This window comes from Babylonia areolata, chromosome 1, assembly GCF_041734735.1.
Source record: "Babylonia areolata isolate BAREFJ2019XMU chromosome 1, ASM4173473v1, whole genome shotgun sequence".
NCBI classification, from domain to species: Eukaryota; Metazoa; Mollusca; class Gastropoda; order Neogastropoda; family Buccinidae; genus Babylonia; species Babylonia areolata.
The window spans coordinates 34372205-34397204 of NC_134876.1; the positions used below are offsets into that span (position 1 = coordinate 34372205).

General features: G+C 45.2%; 1 protein-coding gene across 1 annotated transcript in view; it reads right to left on the reverse strand.

The window, feature by feature from the left end:
• Positions 1 to 8988: 8988 nt before the first annotated feature.
• Positions 8989 to 25000, reverse strand: part of LOC143282159 (protein NDNF-like) — a 78944-nt gene continuing 62932 nt past the window's right edge. The window contains exons 3-4 of the mRNA XM_076587710.1: positions 19916 to 20043; positions 8989 to 17953 (exon numbers count right to left, since the gene is read on the reverse strand). Of these exons, the coding sequence (XP_076443825.1) occupies positions 16632 to 17953; positions 19916 to 20043 (1450 nt within the window). The 3' untranslated portion in view covers positions 8989 to 16631. The remainder of the gene's footprint in view (positions 17954 to 19915; positions 20044 to 25000) is intronic.

Sequence of the window (25000 nt, forward strand, 5' to 3'; positions counted from 1 at the left end):
GCTGTATTGTTCTTCCTTTTCGTTTACAATTCACGCTACACCGTATACAGTTCTACCTGAAGAGATATCCTTCACATATTTTGCATTCGTTTACACATATGTACATAGTGACAGGATTTTAGTACAAGACTTTCTTGTTGTCCTGGCGAATGCATTGTTTCACGTATTGCGAGATTTTTAACTGAAGCTCCGTTTGAAGCTAAAGCTGGAAAGGCAGGAGAATTTTCATGACCTGACCGTCCTGTCAGTAAGTGTGTGTGCATCACTCACTGCACGGCCTGATGTGCCACTGCCAGAAGCAACGAGTCACCATGCTTCTTCATTTCGGGACTACTACCATCGTCCTGGCCACAATTATCAGGCGCTGGCACACCGTGTACTTGCCCAAGATGAATGGCTTGACTATCGGCCCCGTCTACACACGGACCGCGCGCGATAAGCTATCCCGTTTGGGGGTGCTGGCTTCGGCAGGAGACGAGGAGTAGATTCCCAAAACGTCTACATCCCCCCCCCCTCCCTCCCACATAGCTCTTTGCCACTCTGGGCTTCTGTGACGTTCCATCTATCAGTCTTAGTGCTAGGCCTTCAGTGCTCATTGTCTCAGGTACTTGGAGTGTGTGTGTGGTCAGAGAGGGGGGTGAGTGGGGATAGGGGTAGATGGGTAGGAGAGGGGATGGGATGGAAGGTTTGGACTGCAGATGATGTTTGTCTGTACGCACGCTTGCGTCACTCCGGCGTCCGCGTGCACCAGATGCGTGCGCTTACACGAGAACGTGCGCACCAACGTACTTATGCAGACGATCAGAAATGGTAAATGCACACACACAAACACACGCGCACGCATGCACGCACACTGACGTACACACACACACAAACACGCATACATACAAACACACACACACACACACACACACACACACACACACACACACACACACACACACACACTCGCGTGTGCGCGCTCTTCAGTTATTTTGAGCCATGGTTCTTCCTCAGTCCTTGAAGCAATCCACCTCAAGAAGACAATCAGTAACATGAACAGTCTGTCTGAAAGACCTCATCGTTCTCACGTTTGTTAAATGATTACCTCATTGCGTGGGTTCTAAAAAAAAATTTTTTTTTTTCAAGAAAACATGTTATACAATTTTGACGAAGAAATCGGAGATCTTTATCTTTATCTTCTTCTCGTTCATCAGATGGATACCCCAGTCTTCGCGATGTAGGCAGCTGTACGCTGCACGTCCTCCACAGAGGCTGTTGTTTCATTGGTCCAAAATGACAGGAAAACGTGTCTGATTGGTCCACACAAGCAGACTCGGTGCGCGATTTGTCATGCGGTAGCACATGGCCCAGTAAACTTTCCAGCGACCGTATGTTCCAGTTTGTTCTGTCAGATCCCATGTGCTTTCGTGCCGGAAGAGCTTTTCGACTCCACATTCCCAGCAGCAGCATTTTAATAAGTATGCCTGTTCTGGATATTATCACCAAAAAATGAACTGCTGGCGTGCACTGTTGATCTGCACATTTCTGAAAATAACAACAAAGACTGTGCTGTCTCAGGCATTTAGTAACACAAAAGACGGGCGCAGTAGCCGAGTGGTTAAAGCGTTGGACTTTCAATCTGAGGGTCCCGGGTTCGAATCTCTGTAACGGCGACTGGTGGGTAAAGGGTGGAGATTTTTCCGTTCTCCCAAGTCAACATATGTGTAGACCTGTTTGTGCCTGAACCTCCTTCATGTGTATACGCAAGCAGAAGATCAAATATGCACGTTAAAGATCCTGTAATCTATGTCAGCGTCCCGTTGGTCATGGAATCAAAAATATACCCAGCATGCACACCCGAAAGCGGAGTATGGCTGTCTCCATGGCGGGGTAAAAACGGCCATACACGTAAAAACTCGTTTACATACGAGTGAACGTGGGAGTTGCAGCCCACGAACGAGGAAGAAGAAGAAGTAGAAAAGTAACACAAAAGCATACGGCACAAGCGTAATTTCATTTTGCTCTCTCTCTCTCTCTCTCTCTCTCTCTCTCTCTCTCTCTCTCTCACACACACACACACACACACACACACACACACACACACACACACACACACACACACACACTGACACACACACACGCACACACACACACACACACACACGTGCACACGCGCACACGCACACACACTTACGCACACACACGTACACACACACACACACACACACACACACACACACACACACACACACACACACACACACACACTCAAATGAATAATATTTAAGGTATGGTTGTTCAGTGCTGGCCATATACAGGCATCAAGGTTAGAACAAGGTGATGTGGTGTGTATTTATTCAGTAGCCACACACGTATCCCCGGGTGGATGATCTTACCGCTACAGCGCTGGAGGGGAGCAGCGAAATGCTTCTGCGTCGTGTCCTTACTTGTCCGATGTTGCATGCCGTGAAAAATCTGACTAAGATCGCACCAACGTTTCATCTCGTCCATGCAGTCAGAATTTTGGACGTCTGAGCATTCACTCTCTTTTCAGCGCACACAAAACTCTGCGGCCCGACTTGTCCTCAGAAGGAAAAGATCTGAGAGGTTCACTTCCCTCTTGCGATCTCTCCATTGGCTACCTGTCTCACAAAGAACAAAATACAAGTTCAGCACTCTGTGTTATAAACGTAGAAACAAATTTACCCCTTCCTACCTCTGTGACTGCCTTCACTCTATTCGAACAACTTCAGATCCACTAATTTTCACCCGATTCAAAAACTCCACAGTCGGCCGCCGCCGCCTCTTTCTCTGTCTCTGAATCTTGCTCTCGGAACGATCTCTCTGTCTCTGAACCTTGCTCTCGGAACGATCTCTCTGTCTCTGAACCTTGCTCTCGGAACGATCTCTCTGTCTCTGAACCTTGCTCTCGGAACGATCTCTCTGTCTCTGAACCTTGCTCTCGGAACGATCTCTCTTTCGCTTCGTCAAATCCCTTCTCTCAGCTCTTTCAAGTGTCACCTTTAAAATCTACTTTTGAAGAAAAAAACAAAACAAAAAAACAACACAAAAACTCCTCCATGACTACTCCCCTTTTCCGCTTAAAATTCAAGTCTTCTATCTACGTGTATTTCTAAGTTTTATCTTTCTACCCTTTGTTTCAAAGTTGTACGTTGGCGGATTCATGGGGGGCTGTTGTTTGAGGGACGTGGTGGCGGTCTCCACTCTGGGAGAGACGCTCGCTCAGTCTGGCTCCGCGACTAAGTCATTATTGTCTTTAGTAGGGGGCTTAGTAGGTGGTGTCCTAAGTACGTTAAAACAGAACAGGCACCACTGAACACCACCGAAGTGACTCAGCAGCAGTGCAGGGTCTCCTCTGGTGTGTGGCCTCCAGGCGGCCTAACATCGATGGTTCCCTGTGGACTGCCGACGCTGGAACTGCGACGGATGAACCCGGGTGTGGCCGTGTATGGGGGAATCTAAATGAGCGGCGTGGGAGTAATCCCACTGAAACGGCGCAGATGATTGGGGCAGCAAAAAAAAAAAAAAAAAAAAAAAAGTTGTACATGCGTGTAAAAAAACAAACAAAAAAACCCCCAACCTTTGATTTGTTTCCTCACAAGATTGAGTACATTATAAATACCTTTATCGTTGTCACTACTTATTACAAGGTTTCGCACAATGCTGAATTTGGTCAAAGGCAGGTAGGCGCGACACACAGACAGCGGTCTCGTTGGGACATTGTGAACGAACACTGACATCATCCATTGCATGAGAAAACCCGCACACCAAGCTCAGTCTTCCGCATACCTTTATTTTGTCTTGAGCAACACTGACTGAGTTCGCCGGCGAGGGCATGAATGAGTGATGTTCAGGGGTGACGTCGGTCTTGTCTTCTGATCACGTAATACACTGAGGAATCTGTTGCCCCAGGAGGTTTATTTCATTTCATTTTCTCTTTTTTTTTAAATCCTACTTCTTGAAATGATTTCAAAAAGGTCACACTCGACATGTGAAATAAATATTCATGAAGATGAAAAGGGTTTTGGTGTGTGTGTGTGTGTGTGTGTGTGTGTGTGTGCTTGGGGTGGGGGGAGTGTTTTGTTTGTTTTTTGTTATTATGTGTGTTGCAGCACTCTGTGGAAATAGGGATTCTTAAAAAAAAAAGGGGGGGGGGGAAGGTCAGTTCATGAAATAGGCTTAAATTTTCGTGTTAATACTCTGTAACAAGACATGTGCCTCCACCTCCACGCGCGCTCAAAAGAAAAATTCACATACAGCACGTTTTTTTTGTTTTGTTTTGTTTTTTTTCTCCTGTGTTTTTTTTCTTTTTCTTTCCAGCGTAAAGAGGCGAAGATAATTTTTTAAGTGTTACCGTTCTCTCTCTCTCTCTCTCTCTCTCTCTCTCTCTCTCTCTCTCTCCCCGTCTCCTTATCTCTCTACCTCTGCCTCTGTCTGTCTGTCTGTCTGTCCATCTGTCTGTCTGTCTGTCCGTCCGTCCGTCCGTCCGTCCGTCTGTCTGTCTGTCTGTGCATTTTCTATTATGCCATGATTTTGTGCGTGTTTGTGCGTGTGTGTGTGGCTGTGTGTGTGTGTGTGTGTGTGTGTGTGTGTGTGTGTGTGTGTGTGTGTGTTTGAGTTTTATCTATGACATTTTATTCCAGACTGAATGACGCTACTACGTCAAACGCACACACACACACACACACGCGCGCGCGCGCGCGCGCGCGCACACACACACACGCACGTACGCAGGCAAGCAGGCACGCACACGTATATACACACACACACACGCGCGCACACACACGCACACACACACACACACACACACACACATTGCTCCTCCGTACCGCTACCACCCGCTGGAAACACACGACTGCCCCTGACCTTTTGCTTCATCTATCCATTTTCCCTCCGGTCTGTCAACCTGTCTCTCAGATTCGGTTTCAAGGAAGTGTTGAATTATGCGAACTGATCCATATACGCTCCATCACATCTTTTTTGATAAGAAAAAAGAGGGAGAGGTAGGGCCGGAGCGGATGTCACAAATCCAAGACAGCAAATATTTACTTGCATTTATATAAATCACAACCTCTACATGCATACGAACCAGGAAAGAAAACAACATGTTATCGACTGAAGACAAATTGATGGTGAATGTCGTGTCAACGCTACGTAAAAGAAGGAAGCCCATCGCTTTTCATTTCTTTTCACTGCCCTTTCTTCAAGAGAGACAGTGGTACTGACAAAGGGCCGTGACTCATGATGAGAATAATCCCCTCCTTGTGTGGCGGCATGACCTCCCCTTGAGAGCGGAACGGGGTCCGTGCCAGGGAGTCCCTGATCGTTCATCATGAGCACAATGGCGCGGAACTGGGATCCGAGGCGGCTCTGGCAGGTCGGCTGTCATGGGCTCTGCTCCTTGTCAGGACTGGCAGCCAAAAAAGTGAATGACTCACAATAGTCTTCTGTCTGCAGACCTTTGCTTTTTTCTGAAGGGGTTGGGGATGATGTTTTGGTGGATGAAATGTGGCTGTTGGAAGCTGGTGGTAGTGGAGGTAAAAACGCTGTAGGAAACAAAAAAACAAACAAAAGCATGTACTTCAAAACATGTGAAACGAACAGGTTAACTTTTTACCACCGTACTTACATGCGCACAGTCACAGTTTACAAACACACACAAAGAGTTTCAGTTCCAAGGAGTCACAAAATTGTGCGGACTAATCCATAAACGAAAAAAATTAGGAAGGCTGCGGGAGACTCCTGGTCTACGTACATGCCTGAGCCCGACGTATCAGTTTCAAGTGCCTTCCAATACAGTTTCACTTTTAAGAGGACACCAAAGCGTATGGACTGATCAATATCAGCCACACCATATCTGTTTTTTTAAAAAGAGCACAGATGCTTGACCTACGGAGAAAAAAACAACAACGCGCTTCTCAGGCCTTGAGAGCCTACCAAAGGTTTGTATAAAACATCAACATAAAATGATTAAGTGATTAAACAAAATAAACAGATATGTAAATACACTAAGATAGAGTCAGATGAAAGATAGGTCCTGCCAAATGCCATGTATGTCGGAGATGTGCTTTGAACTAGAATTTGTGCTGTCACGTCAGTGTGTGCCGTATTACTGATGCGATAAGTACTGCGTTTGTGTTCACAATATGTGTCTGTATATATACAATTTACGATTATGACACTAAACCAATCTGTGGACTTTTTTGGAACATCAGCTTCCGTCAAAGTGGCATCCTACCCACTCCAACAGAACACCGCCTGCCCCATACATACACACGCACAGGGAGGGAAGGGTCCAAGTTTAATCATACCCAACACCCACCCCCAAATCCATACCCCACTTTTTGTCAGTCTGTAGATATCCTGTCGGTGTAAATAAAAAAAAATCAAATTTTCAAAAAAATTAAAAACATAACCGCCTGTATCAATTCACTGGAAAACATTTGGGCCATATGTACCATTAATTTCATTTCATGTCGAGGTGAACAAGCGACTAATTGTGCGTCTTAAAAAAAATATAGAAAAGTCGTATATATGCTTATCGCCATAATTAAACTGGTGTTTTTACACTATTCCCGCTCTCTCTCTCTCTCTCTCTCTCCCTCCCTCCCTCTCTCTATCTCTGTGCATCATCTACCCTCCACCCCCACCACCCCCCCCCACACACACACATGCTATTTGCCCATACTCCCTATCTACACCCGCCACCCAACATACATGTACCATCAAACGAATGAAACATTGCTAACCAGATCAGCAACAACTCACACCACAGACACATATAAGTGATATTATATATATATATATATATATATATCTACCACCGCAGTATCACGTTTGTCTCTCCCGTGCATTGACTGCAGGGGTGGGTTTCCAGGTGAGGTTCCTTCAATCACCTGCTGCCTTCATCACGGTGGATCTACACGGCTTGGGTTCTGCTAAAGTGCTTGCTATGTCACTGTCTTTTGAAACAGCCAGTCAGGCTGCTACATAGCAAAACCGGTTCCTCCTCCCCACCCCTGAGCCCCCACACCCCACAGCGTATGTAGGTCACCAGGCACCAAACGGAGATTGTATTGTATTGCATTGCATTGCATTGCATTGTATTGTATTGTATTCCCTTTCTTCCAAGTTTGCCTGGAATATCAATCTGAGCGTCTAGTCATTCGGATGAGACGATAAACCGAGGTCCCGTGTGCAGCAGACACTTGGCGCACTGAAAAAATAATGTACGGCAACAAAAAGAGCTGTCCTTTGGCAAAATTCTGATGAAGGAAACCACTTTGATTGGTACACAAATGTATTCACAGCCTGTCTAAGCCCTTGGGGTTATACTGCTGGTCAGCCATCTGCCTAGTAGATGTGGTGCCGCGAATATAGATTTGTCCGAATGCAGAGACGCCTCCGGAAACTGAACCTGTATTGTATTGTATTGCATTGTATTGTATTGTATTGTATTGCATTGTATTGTATTGCATTGCATTGTATTGTATTGTATTGTATTGTCACGCCAGATTTCTCAATGATAAATTCGAGCTGCACTTCGCAAGGAAATTGCGTCATCACAGTGCAGCACTCCTTTCTTTTGTCTGCAAGTATACATGCTTTACTATCAAAGTGGGATTTTCTTCAGAATTTTACACCCCTTTTGTTGCCGTGGTTTCTTTTACATGCGTTAAGTGCATGGTGCACACGGGACCTAGCACCCAGACCACCACTCGAGGTCTAATGGAGGAGGGGGGGGGTGAGCGTGTATGGAAGTCATGAACACTCGCCTCCTCGTCGGGCACATCACCACAGATCATCGCTCCAACCGGATATTGGAACCGGAAGGGCAATGATCGCACAGTCTCTATTTGTTTGTTTTTCGTGACCTAGTATGCCTCAGTAAAGCATGCTACTTGCGGAGATACATACTTTAGTGGTGCTCTGGTCGGATGAAACGATAAACCAACGCCCCGTGTGCATGGGCTTTGGTCGGATAAACCGAGATCCCGTGTGCAGTTACGTGACACTTGGCGCACTGAAAAAGAACCCACGGCAACACAAAAAGTTGTCCTTTGCAAACTTCAGTATAAGAATATACTTTGGTACCAGGACAAATGCACTTGCAGAGAGAAAAGAAATGTATATCTTGGTTGCTCTCCCCGGAGAGAGCAGCCCAGTTTTCACACACAGAAATACGTTGAGACAACTGTATTTCGGGCCAGACAGGATTCAAACGTTGTCAATCCATATCCACTTTCAAACAAACCAGTGTTGTTTAAAAAAAATATTTTAATGGATTTTGATATATTTATTCACAAAAGTTATAGAGCAACAAACAAACATAGTTCCCTTCCATATTTCTTTTTCGCACGTTCTAAAATCAAAATTCAAAAATATTATTGGACAGGATAGACACACCTCTATAAATCGTATTGTGTGAAGTGAGGTAGCACTGGTAGTCCCAATACGCTTTACATTTTCTGTCGATATTAGGATTCAACAAGGAATTAACATGATAGTCTGAACACACGTGGACCAGCTTATTCAGCTGATCGTCAATGAATTATCAAGAGTTCAGTCCTCTGTATGACTGGTGGCTGACAATTTTGTCACAAGAGTGATAGCATGTTAAGTATGCGTCTTTTTTTTAAAATGTTTTTTTTCTTTTTTGTTTGTGGCTGAAAATTTACCCTCTCATGTGACGTCCATTTTTAAGCGTTTCTTATAACTATGTGGAATAATCGTTTGTTGGGTGCTTTTAGTAAACACTTTGTGTTTCAGAATTATTTTCAAAACACATACACCCACACACCCACATACGTACACACCCACACCCACCCACCCATACACACACATATATGCCGCACACACACACACACACACACACACACACACACACACACACACACACACACACACACACACACACACAATCAATCAATCAATCAATCAATCAGTCAATCAAATACAAATGCAAACGCACTTCTGATCAACTGATTTAATCCGTCTTTAGAATTGCACAAACACATCATCACCATGAGACAGCAGCACGATGTGAACATTACCATCAATATAACAGTTTTCACTATTTATCATTTTTTATCAGTTCAAATGTATCAATGGATAAGCTGTTTGTCGTCAGTGCTGAAACAAATCTGATCTCAAAACACATCTGTGCAAAAGCGCTTTATGCACGTCCAGGTGTTGGCGTGTGATGAAGTGGTGACAGTGCGCGCGCGCATGTGTGTGTGTGTGTGTGTGTGTGTGTGTGTGTGCTTTGTCATTGACACATCCCATTTGTCTTGCTTTAAGTCGTTATGACAGTGTCACTGATTGTTAGTTTTTGTATCCTTTTTTCATATCGATGTTAATTGTTTGCGCTCTGAGACCCTGAGCTAGGTAAAGCGTATTTCAGATACCCAGGATGATTATTATCACTGAGCTTTTTGCCACGCAGTCACTATTATTCCGACCGTTGTTTAGCGAGCTGCGCCACTTCGTCATATATCTGAGACTGACTGAACATAGCAGGGTAAAAAGGCAGTAAAATAATCCGCTGTTTCAGAGAGGGAGACAGTAAAATGGTAACATTCAGCCATTTATTTTAATGGTGCCACACATCCGATGCCTGCAACTCTAAAACTATATTCTGTGAAAATAAATGTTATAAATGCAAACACTTCTCTCTTTCTCTCTCTCTCTTTCTCTCTCTCACCCTCCCTCCCTCCTCCTCCTCCCCCACCTCTCTCTCTCTCTCTCTCTCTCTCTCTCTCTCAGTGTGTGTAACCATGCTTATTCGTGGTTTTCATTGAGAACTATGAATACAATCCACAGCTGATTCAAGCGATTTGACATGGGGAAAAACACGGGAAAGACGTGAAGCATCAATAACAACAGTGGGCAAAGGACATAAAGCTTCAACAACAAGAATGAACAGATGCAAGATGGTGATGTATGAGGCGCCGTGGCAGAATTCTGTTCCAGAGTTCACCAGTAATCAGATTCGAGGCCCTGTTTCCGCATTGCGTATTGTCCTTGGAAAAGGCACTTCACTCCGATTGTCCTCACTCTACCCAAGTGTGAGTGGGTACCCGACTTTGGTCGGGAAAGGTCAAAACGGCGAACGGAGGGGATTCGGCAAAACCTTCCTGTACCAAGCCACACACTCAGTGGAAGTGAACCCTTCCTGTACCAAGCCACACACTCAGTGGAAGTGAAACCTTCCTGTACCAAGCCACAAACTCAGTGGAAGTGAACCCTTCCTGTACCAAGCCACACACTCAGTGGAAGTGAACCCTTCCTGTACCAAGCCACACACTCAGTGGAAGTGAACCCTTCCTGTACCAAGCCACACACTCAGTGGAAGTGAACCCTTACTGTACCAAGCCACACACTCAGTGGATATGAACCCTTCCTGTACCAAGCCACACACTCAGAGGATATGAACCCTTCCTGTACCAAGCCACACACTCAGTAGAAGTGAACCCTTCCTGTACCAAGCCACACACTCAGAGGATATGAACCCTTCCTGTACCAAGCCACACACTCAGTGGATATGAACCCTTCCTGTACCAAGCCACACACTCAGTGGATATGAACCCTTCCTGTACCAAGCCACACACTCAGTGGATATGAACCCTTCCTGTACCAAGCCACACACTCAGTGGATATGAACCCACTGCCACGGTTTTCGTAAAAGGCTGCAGGACCTTTTACCTTTTGTGCTGGCGAGTGTCCCAGGCCAGGTAGGTCACCTGACAAAGGTCGCACGCACTGTGTGTGCAGAGTCTGTCTGAGACCCACACTGACAAGCACAGTTGAGGAATCTGTGTGGACATGTGGGGGAACTGTGTGGACATATGGGGGAACTGTGTGGACATCGGGAGGAACTGTGTGGACATCTGGGGGAACTGTGTGGACATCTGGGGGAACTGTGTGGACATTTTGGGGGAGGGGGGATCTGTGCAAACGGATGCAGATCTGTGTGCATATCTTGGGGATTTGTATGATCATCTAGCGGTCTGTGTCGGGATCCGTGGGGATCTGTGTGAACGGGCGGGTATCTGTGTGACTATGTGAACATCTTTGGGGAATCTGTCTATTTGCAGGGATCCATGTGAACATCTCTGGGGATTCTGTGTGAACATCTGTAGGGATTTATGTGACCATCTTTGGGGATCTGTGTGAATATCTGTTTGGATTTATGTGAACATTTTGAGGAATATGTGCGAAAATCTCGTAGGATAATGTAAACATCTATGGAGAATGTGTGTGAACATCTGGGGGTCTCTGTGAACAGCTGGGACTGCACTGTGCTGGGCAACTGGTGCATATTTTGTTCGGCTGAAAGGGCTCTTCCACCTGTAGGAAAGAGGTGTCACCGAGGATTGCCCACTTTCCTTTAAAGAGGAATATGATCCCGAGCGTGTAAGCATATGTTGTTTTTTTCAGTCAGAATATGATTATTTTTTGTCAGATTCCTCGGATCAGACGCACCTGTACAGACTGTGAGTCTGACGTGACTGTCCCATCTTTTCCAGACGCACGTAGAACTATGCTCTTCGCCGTCTTATTCTTTCTGTTTCTGCCGGAAACTCCCCTGAACTGGACTTTGCTCGGTATTGCCATAATCAGCATGGTCAAGACCACTGCTCTTGTACTGTTATCTATCGGGCACTTTCTGCTGCCTAGCAACTCTCTCTATGATAGCGTGTCATGGAGGGGTGAAACGCAAAACGCCAAGAACGAAAGTCGGTATCATAAAGAATGCACAGCAGTCAGATGTCCGGTTCCCCACAACTGTTAACTTACTAACCTGTAGTTTTCTTGATTTCAATTGGACATCAAGGATCTCATCCTGCGTGTTTCACGTGCCAAGTATTTGGATGTGAGGCAGGATCTGAACGTCATCATCGGCTTCATCCATGACTGGCAAATCCTTTCTGCAAGCAAGCGGCGGTGCTTTTAATTCGTGAGCATCAGCTTACACGGTTATTCTATTTCTTGGACACAAAATGACAGCCGGGATAGAATTAGTAAGAACATCGGCAGTTCTTAATAAGTGCCAGTAAATGCTGGATCAGATTTTTTTCTCAAAGTCTAAATATAAAAAATCCAGTCTAACTTTAAGATAATATGTAAATACTCTTTCTCTAATTTTCCGTTTGTTTCTCTCTTTAAGTATTTTTTTCCTCTAAAACGTTTGCTCTTATTTGTTCCAAGAAAAGTGGTTTTTGACTTTTGTCTTGTAGATTTAAAGTCCCTGTTTGTCTGCAAACTTGATTTTCTTTTCATTCGTCTTTCGTCTTGTTAAAATGAAAATTTGCCCAAAGTGCCCATAAACTGATAGTAATACAAAACACATGTAGCCATTCGAGGTACTTAGAATGTGACTGTACAAACTTTTTTTTGTGTTTTTGGATCAGATCGGTGTTGTGTAATGTGTTTCACAGCACATGGAGAAATTGAAGCTTGTGAAGCATGGGAGAAAAACGTGGAGTAGCTGATGATGAAATATTGCCGTCGAGAAAAACGTCCTTGCAACTGACTGAAATGACCTGGACAGAGACCCGAACGACAGTAACACCCCAGCTAGTCCTCCAAGGGAACAGAAGGCCTTGATCATGTTGGTTGTAGCAAGATGGAAACCATCGCAGCTAGAGGATGCAAATGGATCAATAAATAAACGCATAGTCAGAAGAACAGAAAGTTAGATCGTTCTTCATGTAAACGATTGCATCCTCTTGCCCACCTCACACGCAGCCTACACACATGTGCGCGCGCGCACATATACAAACAAGATACACTACAAATACACTGGCACGAGCACAAGCGCGTAAACATACATATCCTAATACACCCCCACCTTTCACACACACACACACACACACACACACACACACACACACACACACGCACGCACGCACGCACACATGCATATAAATATCAGTATGCTTACACATCCAGGAGCGCATTCCCCTTTCATCCCCTCCAGTGCCTTTCCTCAGCAGGCTGTAAAAATAGCCAGAGGATAAGAAGTCGGCAGTCAGAAAGATGAGCAGCACACAGGCAAACGCCAGCCTGTCTGGCAACTACTTTTATGTCAAGTGCCTCACGTTCGGCCCGTCCCCGCCAGTGGCCTGGCTATAGTTTTCCCGTGGCTGAAGAAGCTGGCCCCACATAAATCACGACCTGCTCTCTCTCCAGTCTGTTCCTACTCCGCGGGTATCCATCCATCTCTGGCGACAACAGTCCGAGAGAAGGCTACTACGCTTGAAAGGCTACAGGAATGGATTCAGTTGCTAGCGGTGTAACTGTTCCGAGAGACATCGGAGCCATTAGTGGGCAGGTTGGCACGTCTCCTCCGCTTGCCCCTGGACCTTGAAGCGACACGGGTCTGATTTAATCAAAGGACTCTTTTCGTCCAGGTCTTCGCAACGTAAAACTCGTGAAGGAAATAAAGGGGCAGCTTTAACTCGTCACAGCAGAGGATGGTTACTACGCTGACATTACAGCTTTACATCTGAAATGGGCTGCCCGTAAAGTCTGAGATAAAATCAAAATAATAAATGTTCACTTACCTAACAGAAATATTTTAAGCAGAGTTCATACATCAAGTAACATGGTTCTTAAAGGAAGATGGGTGGTGCTGTAACTTTCAATAAAAGCACAATTCTAAACGATATAACGACGATGACAGAACAATACAGAAAACTCAAAAGCTTGAGAGGATGACTTTGATGTGCAGGTTACATGGAAATGCCAAGTTAGTTACTTCTGTTTTTTTTTTAATGCGGCTCTCTCGGACGCCTTGTGAACCAGTCGTTACCTTCGCATTCAGTTGTCTTTATGTACAGACCACATGGCTACACCATTATGTCGTTATTTATTTCCAGTTTCCAGTCGCGGCTGCTTCCAACCATGTCGGATAAATCACAAATAAAAGTAATATATTGAACATATATTGCATTGCTCATGAGGCGTTAATCAATCAACACAAAGAACTGGCTGTCGTGTCAAGCATACATTCACATGTGTTAAACCTTTCAGAGAACGAGACAACAATGTAGAGGCAAAATACATTAGTGACAACATTTATCCTTCATTATGTATACTGTAAGTCATGTAGTCTTTCTTTTAACTCAAAGAACAGAGTGTGTCGTCTTTTTATATTATCATATAATCACACCTGTGTATGACTGCGAGAAAAAAGACACAAAGAAGACATCAGGATTTTAAAAAAAGAAAACAACGAAAGGATCAATTTGTGTAATACTTAAACAGTAATATACGTATCTCAGTTATACTGTGTTCACATACGCAGACGAACAAAACAAGTGAAAAAGAAACCGAACTCAGAAAAACAACAACAACAACAAAGTCCACAAAAAGATGTTGTGAACGGATAGAATCAGAGAGCTGACCAACCCCTTTCCTCCCTGAACAGCCAGTTCAGCACATCACAGTCACAGTTTTCCAGCTGACTCCCTGTTTCCGCAAACATCCGACGTGTCTGCGTTTCGTCAGAACATGGAACACCTCAGTGTTGTCTGCAGATCATACACAACACATACCACGTGACTGTAATTCAGTCACAACATTCTGTAGCGTTAACAAATCATCGGAAACTTTCTCATGCAGTATGCAGCGCTCCACCGAACAAATGACCATTTTCATCTCATCGGGAGCAACGTGCACAGACACATGAGACATTTAGATATATACATCTAAATGATGCAGAAAGAAATCGAAAAAAAAAAAGATGAAATTATTCATACGACATCTGGAATAACAAATGACATTTGTATTTGATCAAAACTCCAGCCTTGTTATTGTTTCATTGAAACATCCACATGTCACCAGCATGCCATATATTCTCGTCTGCATGAATCCGCAACAGCTTTTAATGTAAATACACCATCCACAGAAATTGTTTATACCTGCATACTCTCCACAGGATTGTCTGTATAAGTCTCTGGTAAACATAGTTTAAAACTGAGTACTTCACTTTCAAGGATGAAGCTGGTGATGACATATCGCTAACATGATAAAATGGGCGATGAAAATTCACAGGTCAGATGATGCCTCTGTTCTAAACAATTTGGTGTTCGACAAAACAGTTGTCAAAATATATAGCAGAGCCTTGGGATGTGTTTCATGATATGGCAGAGGCCTAACACAACAATGCGACCGAAGCCCTAACGACAAATATTGTAACTAAATGCATGTATAATATGAACACAGAAACAAAGCTTGGTGAACGCGTTTGCTAGAGCAACTAGAAAGCTCAATATGGTTAACAGGCATTGGATATAATGACTCGGTAAATCATCAGTGTCAGTCTGCTGGATGGTCAGAAACTAAATGCAGCGTGCAATGCACACTTACATCAGTTACCCTTCAAGCAACGTGGTAGAAACTGCAAGACAGTACATCTCAGCTCTTCGAAACGAAGATTTCTTCCCTCACAACCAGTACCATCAACAGTCAGAAGCACGAACTATCAAACCACAAAGATGTTCCTTAGGGGGTTGGGGGGGGGGGGGGGGGGGGGGGCAGGGGAAGAGACATCACCAGATGTAGGTAATTGTTAAAGACGGTGGGTCGTTTTGCTTACATTGATTGTTTGCAAGCTACTTCTACAAGAACCTTGAGCACCAAATCTGGAGCGACATGGATAAATGCATCTTCCATGTATCATTAGTTGTAGTTGCATGAACATGTACGCTACAGGCTAGACCATCTGGGTCAGGTCAACATGAATCTATAAAGCATGGGGATGATCCACAGCTAACATCGTCCAGAACTCTTGCATCAAAATGTCCAGGTGTCCCGCAAAAGAAAACACTGGATTCTTGCCCTTCATCGTTTGCCTCAAATCTTCTGCAGTGTCTTTTATTGGAATGAACCACATATACATATAAACCGTGACGTATGTACACTTGTGAATCTCACACATTATTCAGCTCTTCTTGACAGTTTCCACAGTCTCGTTTTCTTGTAAAATAGTTTCTATAAACGAATATACAGGTCACAAACAATATGAAACAATGCGTATTTCCTATCGAAACTAACCATGAAGGCGGGGGCTGGGGAGGGTTGTGGGTTTTATGGGTTATAAGGTGTCTGTTAAATGTCTGTTTCAAAACCGCTGAACGGACATAGTGACAGTGAACACCGGTCTTCGTGTGTCCAGTTCTGTGGGACTGTTTGTCCAAAACCTGAATCAATCTGAAATCCACACCAGCACTTGTTGCTTCCAACGTGATGATTGACCTAGCAGAAGCCAGGATGAGCAGTAAGCAGCTGATGCAAAATATGCCTTTGTGCACCGATTCTCAAAAGCAGTGTTTCATTGTGTTAGTTGTTTTCATTCATATGTTTTACACAAACTAAGGGTAGGCTCCCAAACCCTCATCAGCGCGCTGGGATTATGCGAAGATCAGGCATCTGCTTCCTTTTAAACAACAGATGTGGTGTAGTGTATATGGATCAGTCCGCATGCTGTGAAACCTCCTTGAAACTGAAAACTAAAAGCAAGGAATCGATCCATTTCTTCAGGCAACATCTGTCGAAGTCTGTTCTGTACTCTCAGTATTGGATGGAAGAATCCAGACCGGACTGTCTTTTTTCCCCATCAGTCAGCAGCCAGCTTTGGTTTTAACACTGACAGATTTATATGCAACTGGTCCACTGCGACCACGACTAAGATACACGTCCACAACGTACTTTGTGTCGGGCTGGAGCCCTGTGACAGTGTGGACCATCACAGCTTTGCTAATGTCAGAGTTTTTGTAGCGCTTACACAGCACGCGCTCGGATTTCGGTCTGTCCGCAGCACTGGAACACTTGTGCCGCTTGAGGCTGCGTATCTTGGATGCCTCTTTGACATAAAGACAATATTTTTGTTTTTTATGAGTGCCCATCCAGGCCACTGTGAGGTTCGTGCACGTGGTCATGCTGTCAAACACTTTGATGGACATGTTTCTTGGCAACGTTAAAGCTGAGGGTTTGGAGGTCACATGCATTGACACAAAAGACTTCTTTCTCTTCAGCCTGGGGAACTTGAATAAATAGGTTCCAGGGAGAACATTCTTCATCCGAACACGCTTCCACTTCTTGACAACTGAACGATGCACTCGCGTGCTATTGTGATAAATTTCGAAAGGGATTTTCCCCGGACACACTCCTAGTTCCACAGACAGCAAGGCTATCTGGCGTTTGGCCTTGAAAGTCACCTTTTGTGGCACGTTGCTTTTCTTCACGGTCAAAATCTTTCTCTCGCCGTCAATGATCTGCCGTGAAGAACTGCTCTTGGTGTGTTTCCCAGGCATTTTCACCCTGGTGCCTTGAAATGCTTCCGCCTTGTTCGTGACTTTGTCCACGACATACGCATCCACATAGTACGTTTTGCCTTTCCGCGCTTTGCTGAAAGTGAATTCCCGCTTGGATTCCACACACTGGTGCATGAGAATCTTCCTGGGGGACATGGCCTTGACCGGGTTGGCCTTCCTCCGGCGGTTCCTCATCTTGTCCCTCTCCCAGCTGAACCCCCAACGGTCCTTCTTGGACAGCACGGGCTTCTTGTCGCCCCGGGAGTGCGCCATCAGCGAGCAGTGCGTGGCGAAGTTGCGCACCTTGGTGACCGACACACAGTACTCCACCTGCCGGCCCGGGTTAACGGGCTGTGCGTCCGGCCAGCGGAACGTGAAGGTCCTGTCCGAAATACGGGTGATGTCCACGCCTCGTTTGGCCGGCAGTACGGGGTACATGGGGTGGGAGGCCCCCGTGGACGTGGCAAGCACGCGCACGTAGGAGTCGGACAGGGTGGAAGTGACGTCCAGCACGTACAGCCCGGCAGGGGCGCTGGGGTCGTGGTACGTGTGGCGGGAGTCTCCAGACCAGTTGGCCAGCACCACGTGGTTCTCCGGGGGGCCCTCCAGCTGTTCCCGGAAGGGGTTCTCTGCAACCACACATTGCGTCCGTCCGTCAGTCAGTGTGCTGTGTACTGTGTGTGTGTGTGTGTGTGTGTGTGTGTGTGTGTGTGTGTGTGTGTGTGTGTGAGTGTGTGTATGTGTGTGTGTGAGTGTGTGAGTGAGTGAGTGTGTGTGTGTGTGTGTGTGTGTGTGTGTGTGTGTGTGTGTGTGTGTGTGTGTGTGATAATTACTTAGAAATATACATTATGCTTCGTTTTCGTCAGCGAAGATGAGTATGTGTTCTTCTCAGTGTGTTATTGTTGTTGCTATTATCATCACTATAATTATCATTAACATTATCATCATCATCATCTTCAGTAGTAGTAGTAGTGGAAGTTGTTCTGTTGTTGTTGTTATTAGTATTAGTATTATTATTATCATCATTATTATTATCATTACATGTATGTGGTAGTGTGTGTGGGTACGGAGATGACTAGTTTCAGTTTCTATAAGGAGACAAAGCGTGTGGACTGATCCCAATACGCTACACTAAGTCTACGTGAAAACAGAGAGGCAAAAGCCTGAACTACGTATTAAACTGACTAATAAGAAAATTATATTAACAATACTTCGGGCTCCTTTGTTCACAAGAAACTACCCTCTTTTCTGTGGACAGGATATCTGAATAATGCTATCTGACACCTGCCATCATGATCACCATTGACTATTATCACAATAATGATGTTCATTTAGTTCTGACTCGGGCGCCTGCTCATATGATGATCATGAATCATTCTTCACAGATTGCAGCCGCAAGCAGATACCATTGTTGCTTATGAACAGAATTCCCTAAGGGCGGGAATATAGTCGTACATATCTTTAACTGCGTAACCCTAGCGAAAAACATTCCCCACACCAGAGAGAATTCTACCGTCTTCATAGACTTCAACAAGGCGTTTGACAGTCTGGCAGGAAGCACTACATGCCACAATGTAAAACATTTTACATCAGGCAAAAGCTTAACAATACCATCCAGCAACTTCATTCCAAGGCGACCAATGCGGTACTCACACAGGAGAGTGGTTCCATACTTCGGTTGGAGTTCGTCAGGGTTGCCTTCTGTCTCCCAAACTATTCATCATATTCCTGGAATGCATCATGACAGACGCACTTGAAGTTCATGTCAGTACAGTTAGCAGTGGAGGAAGAACCATCAGCAACCAAGCTGATGGCAAATCACACTGTCACCTTCACTGCTGATGTGACTGTCCAGGGACTGAAGTCAAGAACTGTTCAACAGTTTGCTTACCTGGAATCCATCATCAGAAATGAAGGATGCAGACCAGAAATCTTCTCAAGGGTAGCAAAGACAACATCAGCAGTGTCCAGACTGAAAACTGTATGGAGGGACATTTACATGAAATGAAATATAGATTCCATTCCTGCGTGCTCTGTTATATTCCCATATGCATGCGAGACATTGACCATTTCGGTGGATTCGCGAATTTTGGATGAATTCAAGCAACAGAAATATGTTATTTCAAGATACTAAACATGAGAAACACTCATCATATTACCAATGAACCAATTCGTCACATCATCAAGAAGCAAATTGAACCATATGAACTGTTGACATGTGTAAAGAAAAGACATAGCCATGTAACACGATCCAATGGCCAAGAAATTGTTGAGCAACGGAGACGGAGGGGGCACAGGAAAAACCATGGGTTAACAACATTGCAGAATGGACAGGAAAACCATTTGCAGAGACAGAGGCTTTCAAACACATCCGACAGACCTGGAGGATTCTAGTGAGCAGTTCTTCAATGCGGCGCCAAAAAGAGTCTTCACTGAGTTAAGTGAGAAGGAAGAAGATATGAAGACACACACACACACACACACACACACACACACACACACACACACACACACACACACATGGCGTCCGTCCGTCAGTCAGTGTGGTGTGTGTGTGTGTGTGTGTGTGTGTGTGTGTGTGTGTGTGTGACCTGCAGGCTGGTCATAGTAGTCCTCAGGGGGTAGAGGCCTCCTGTGCAGTGAACCGGTGACGGGAGAGGCGCAGGGCGTGACAGTCAGCTGTAGGGGCGTGTGATCCTGTTCCACCAGGTAGAACAACCTGTACGCACACACACACACACACACACACACACACACACACACACACACACACACGTACGCACACGCGCGCGCAGGCCCGCTCGCAACAAATACACACGCACACACAGAGGTCAGTGCCACACAACATAAGCAGTTTATGAATAAGATCATCCTATCACACACACACACACACACACACACACACACACACACACACACACGTTAAAAAGTGTCTAAACATAAACAATGCACGTTCTGTCATGCAAATGCAGTGATTATTTGCTAATATTGTTTTTAGGGTACAGAGATCATGTTGGTTTTGTAAAACCTCGGCTCAAATTTATTCTAGCTACAGAAATCAGTTCGAAACAATGTTGTCCTGTAACGTGTCGAAACTAGTGTGGAAGAGCATCGAAGTGTAATAATGCAGTGTATATGTTTTGGGAGAGAGACGAAGACTGAGACTGAAATGTTTGTTATTGTTTTTCATGAAGGCAATAGCCCTCAGTATGGGGAAGAATACATTGCTCTAAAAATAGATGGATAGCTCATTGGCCAGGAAAGCTGAAGGCAGCTGGACGCCATACTGTCACTTGTATCCGGCTGTCAGCCCGTTGAGAAGTCGTCTGCTAACTGGTGGTAGTTTCTGAACTGTAACCGCGTATCTTCGATGAAATCGTGTTATGCTTGCCCCCACGACATGCCTAATCTTGCGTTTTAATTGATATCTGCCAATGGTTCAGTTACCAAAGTTATTTCTGGAAAACAGTGCAGTGACACGCAGCGCTAACTTGCTGTAGAGGAACATACAGGAATGTCAGCTTAACTAACGAACACACACACACACGAGTACACACAGACATACACACATAAACACACACACACACACACACACACACATACATTCACACGCATGCACGCACATACAAAAACACATGCACACACACATGCACACACACACAGACGCGCGCTTGCGCATACACAAACTCAAACGCACAATCCAGCAACCCCGAATGAGACTTATTATTACCAAATCATGACGCTTGCTAACTGCTTCCACAAACTACAGCATTTTCCCATCCGAACACCGTGTTCTGCTCTGTGTGTGTGTGTGTGTGTGTGTGTGTGTGTGTGTGTGTGTGTGCGCGCGCGCGCGCGCGAGTGCGTGTGTGTGTGTGTGATTGTGCGTGCGCGCGATTGTGTGTTTACATGCGCGAATGTGCCTTTTTCTCAATGAATTCGGGGATAAAACAATATTTTGAACATGCACTGCGTGTGTGTGAGTGTGTGTTTGTGTGTGTCTGTGTGCGTGAGTGAGTGTATTTGGGTGTGTGAGTTCCTCTGTGTGTGTGTGTGTGTGTGTGTGTGTGTGTGTGTGTGTGTGTGTGTGCGTGTGTGTGTGTGTATGTCTGTCTGTCTGTGTATTTATTCGTGTTTCTGTGTGTAAGTATGTGTGTCTGTGTACGTGAAGGTGTGTGTGCTTGTGCGTGCGTATACATACACATCTCTCTCTCTCTCTCTCTCTCTCTCTATATATATATATATATATATATATATATATATAGTGTGTGTGTGTGTGTGTGTGTGTGTGTGTGTGTGTGTGTGAGGTAGAGAGAGAGAGAGTTTGTGTGTGAGTGTGAGGGGGGAGGGTATGTTTGCGCGCGCCCACAAACACACGTGCGCGCGCATATGTTAGAAAGGTAGGTACTACAAGCAAAACTACTTCCACTAAAGGAGGAGGAGGGGAAGAAGTGATGTAGGAAAAACAAGTAGGGCGGAACATAACAGCTCTTCACGCGCAATAGACCCAGCTCGTCTAACCACTAATGCGTTGCACGTGCTCAAATGTCACTTAGTGCACTTTGCTTTTTGAACGGCACCAGAAGGGGGATGATGAAGCTATAGGGTTGCCGTGAAGACACCGTGCAGAAACAGATGTACTTTGCGGTTTCCTGGCACCGGGCTGAAGTCACAGACGCACTCATTCTCTCTGTGAGAAAAAAAAAAATGGCCAGGGCAGCTAGGTCTGTCGGTGTCGGGAGAAAACGATTGTTAGTTCAGTTCTGTTCTGTTCTGGTGGCTAGGGGGACTGGAGGGGACCGGAAGCTCTCTTCCCATTAGTAGTAGTAGTAGTAGTAGTAGCAGCAGCAGCAGCAGCAGCAGTAGAAGTGGTAGTGGTGGCGGTGATATAGGTAGGAGCAGCAACAGCAGAATTAGTAGGGCAGAAGTAGCAGTAACAGCAGCAATAGCGGTAGTAGTAGAAGTAGCAGCAGCAGTAGCAGTAGTAGCAACAACAACAACACAAGCAATAGTGACAGTAGTAGTAGTAGTAGTAGTAATAATAATAGCAACAACAACGGCAGTGATAGCTACGTACAGCAACAGCAGTAGTGACAACAATTGTAGTGGCAGCTGCAGCAGTAGTGATAGTAACAGTAGTAGTAGCAGCAGTAATAGCATCCAGCAACAGAGGTAGCAGTAGCAACTTGCAGCCATGGAAGCAACAGCAACGGCAACGCTACTATCAACAGCAGAGGCATCAGCTATCAGCACCCGCAACAGCAGTAGTAGCTTGGGGAATAGCAGCGAAGCAGCAACACGCAGAAACAGCAGCAGCAGCAGCAGCAGCAGCGCAATAGTAACTGTGGCGGCAATAGCAGCAGTGACGGGAGCAACAGTAGCAGTGACGGGAGCAACAGTAGCAGTGCAGCCATTTACGACAGCAGCAGCAGCAACAGAAGCAAGAAGCGGGTGGCAACATCGGCAGCATCACAACAGCAGAAGTAGGAGAAGCTGTTGTTGTTTGTTGTTGCAGCAATTGTATCAGTAGGTTGGCATCCGTCTGGTGAGGGAACAGGTACCTCTCTCCCTCCCTCCCTCTCTGCTGCCTCTGTTCAGACGCACGCACGCACACACCTGCACCTAGCGTGATTGCACATGTCATTACATGCACGGTGGCAGTTTTCTGGCTTCTTTTTATGTACCCTTACTCACGCAGCAACACTTTCCTTGTCTTTCGGAGTAGACTCCTCAGACCTCACACCTTCCGAAAGGTGAACTATGTAGGGTTCAGCTCGTCTTTCTTCCGTTTGTCTTTTGGTTGAAACAACTCTTCATTCAGAAAACATATCAAACATGCATCAATAAACAAAAGAGCGATAAGTTGCCAGCTTGTATCATGTGATAAATCACTAATCGTTTGGTTTAATTTGACGGCTGGTGAACGTTAAACAAATGCAGTGATGTTGGTTGATATCAATGTTTTCCTGTTGCATATAAACAAAAGTCAATGTTTCTTTTCCCCAGCAGCCATGACTAGGACTGTTAAAATCAAAGCATGTCTGACTTGTCTTTTCGTCACTGAACGCGTTCACGCGTAAATTTCTCGACCGACAGATTTGCAACACTGACCATGCCTGTGACGTCTACAAGGTTAAAAGGCGAGACTGGACTGGGTTCTTTGCTGATAAATGATAACGAATCACAGCTGACAGGAATTAGGGGCAAAGCCGGCAGTCTGCAGACAGGACAAATAAACTAAGCAGATAGACTCTTTAAAGTGAGCAAAGAGAGGAAGTATAATTTGCAGTGACAAGGACCTGGAGGAAGAAGTGATGTGAGAGAAACAAGGAGGGCGGAACATTACAGCTTTTCACATGCAGCAGACCCAGCTCATCTGCAATGCGCGTGCTCAAATGTCAGTCTGGGATAAAATGGCCGCGGCTGTTAGATCAGTATCGGTCTGAAGGCTTGATCAGCGCGCTCTGTTTGTGCGTATGTCAGGCATCTGCTCATTTTTTAATCAGATTTGGTGTAGCTTATATGGATCAGTCCGCACATTTGAAACCTTAAAACTGAAACTGAAAATGTGATGAAAAAGCTCAGAATTCAAAGATCAAAGGTATAATGTTGGACACGGATGTGGTAAAGGTTCTGTAATTGCGGGGAATGTAGAATGGACGGGGGGTGTAGGGGGACATGGGGGTATTGGAGCATGACCATGAAAGGACTTTTTAGTCATGTTTCGAGACACATCTGTTTAATTCCACGTGCTGATGTCTCTGATATCTCCATCTAACACACGATCAGGCTCCTGTGTGTACTGGTATACTCCATCTTTATGCATACGGCACATGACCCCTTTCGGCGAATCTGGAAAGAAGAATTCAAGACATGGAAATGAGGTGTTATCGCAAGATAGTAAATATCGGATACACTGATCATAATTATCACCAATGAACGAGTGCGCCAAACCGGTTATCAAGCAGCACATCAGTAAAGAAAAGCAAACTCCGTTGGACTGGCCACGTAATAAGATTCAATCGCCTTGCTAAAACAATCCTCCAAAACAGTGTTGAGGAAAGAAGACGGAAGGGAAGACAGAAAAAGAACGATGGACTGTCGACACTGCAGAAAGGATGGGAAAACCAGCTGCAGACACCCTGCTTTGCCACACAGCCAACAGGCCTGGACAAATGTGATGAACATTTCTTTTGTGCGGTGCCCCAGTTATTCTTCAAAGAGGTGAGGACAGATTTCCCTGTGTCATTCCCTTGGTGACGCATTCGCGGACATCCTGGTCAACCGCACTTTCAGCAAACTGTGTACTTGTGCTAACCAACACACGTACGGAAAAGATCAACAAGCGCATCAAAGATCCTGTAATCTGTGTCAAGAGGTCGTTGAGCTAAATCCTACTGAACCATGAAAATGATATGATGATATGATATGGATACTTATATAGCGCTTATCCTCGGTCGGAGACCTAGCTCTAGGCGCATTACAAACTCGGGGTCATTTGCACAACAGGCTGCTTACCTGGGTAGAGCCGACTGACGGCTGCCATTTTGGCGCTCATCATTCATTTCCTGTGTCATTCAATCAGATTTCAGTCACGCACACATATACTCATACATCCATGCAACATTTTACGTGTATGACCGTTTGTTTATTTACTCCGGCATGTAGGCCGTCAT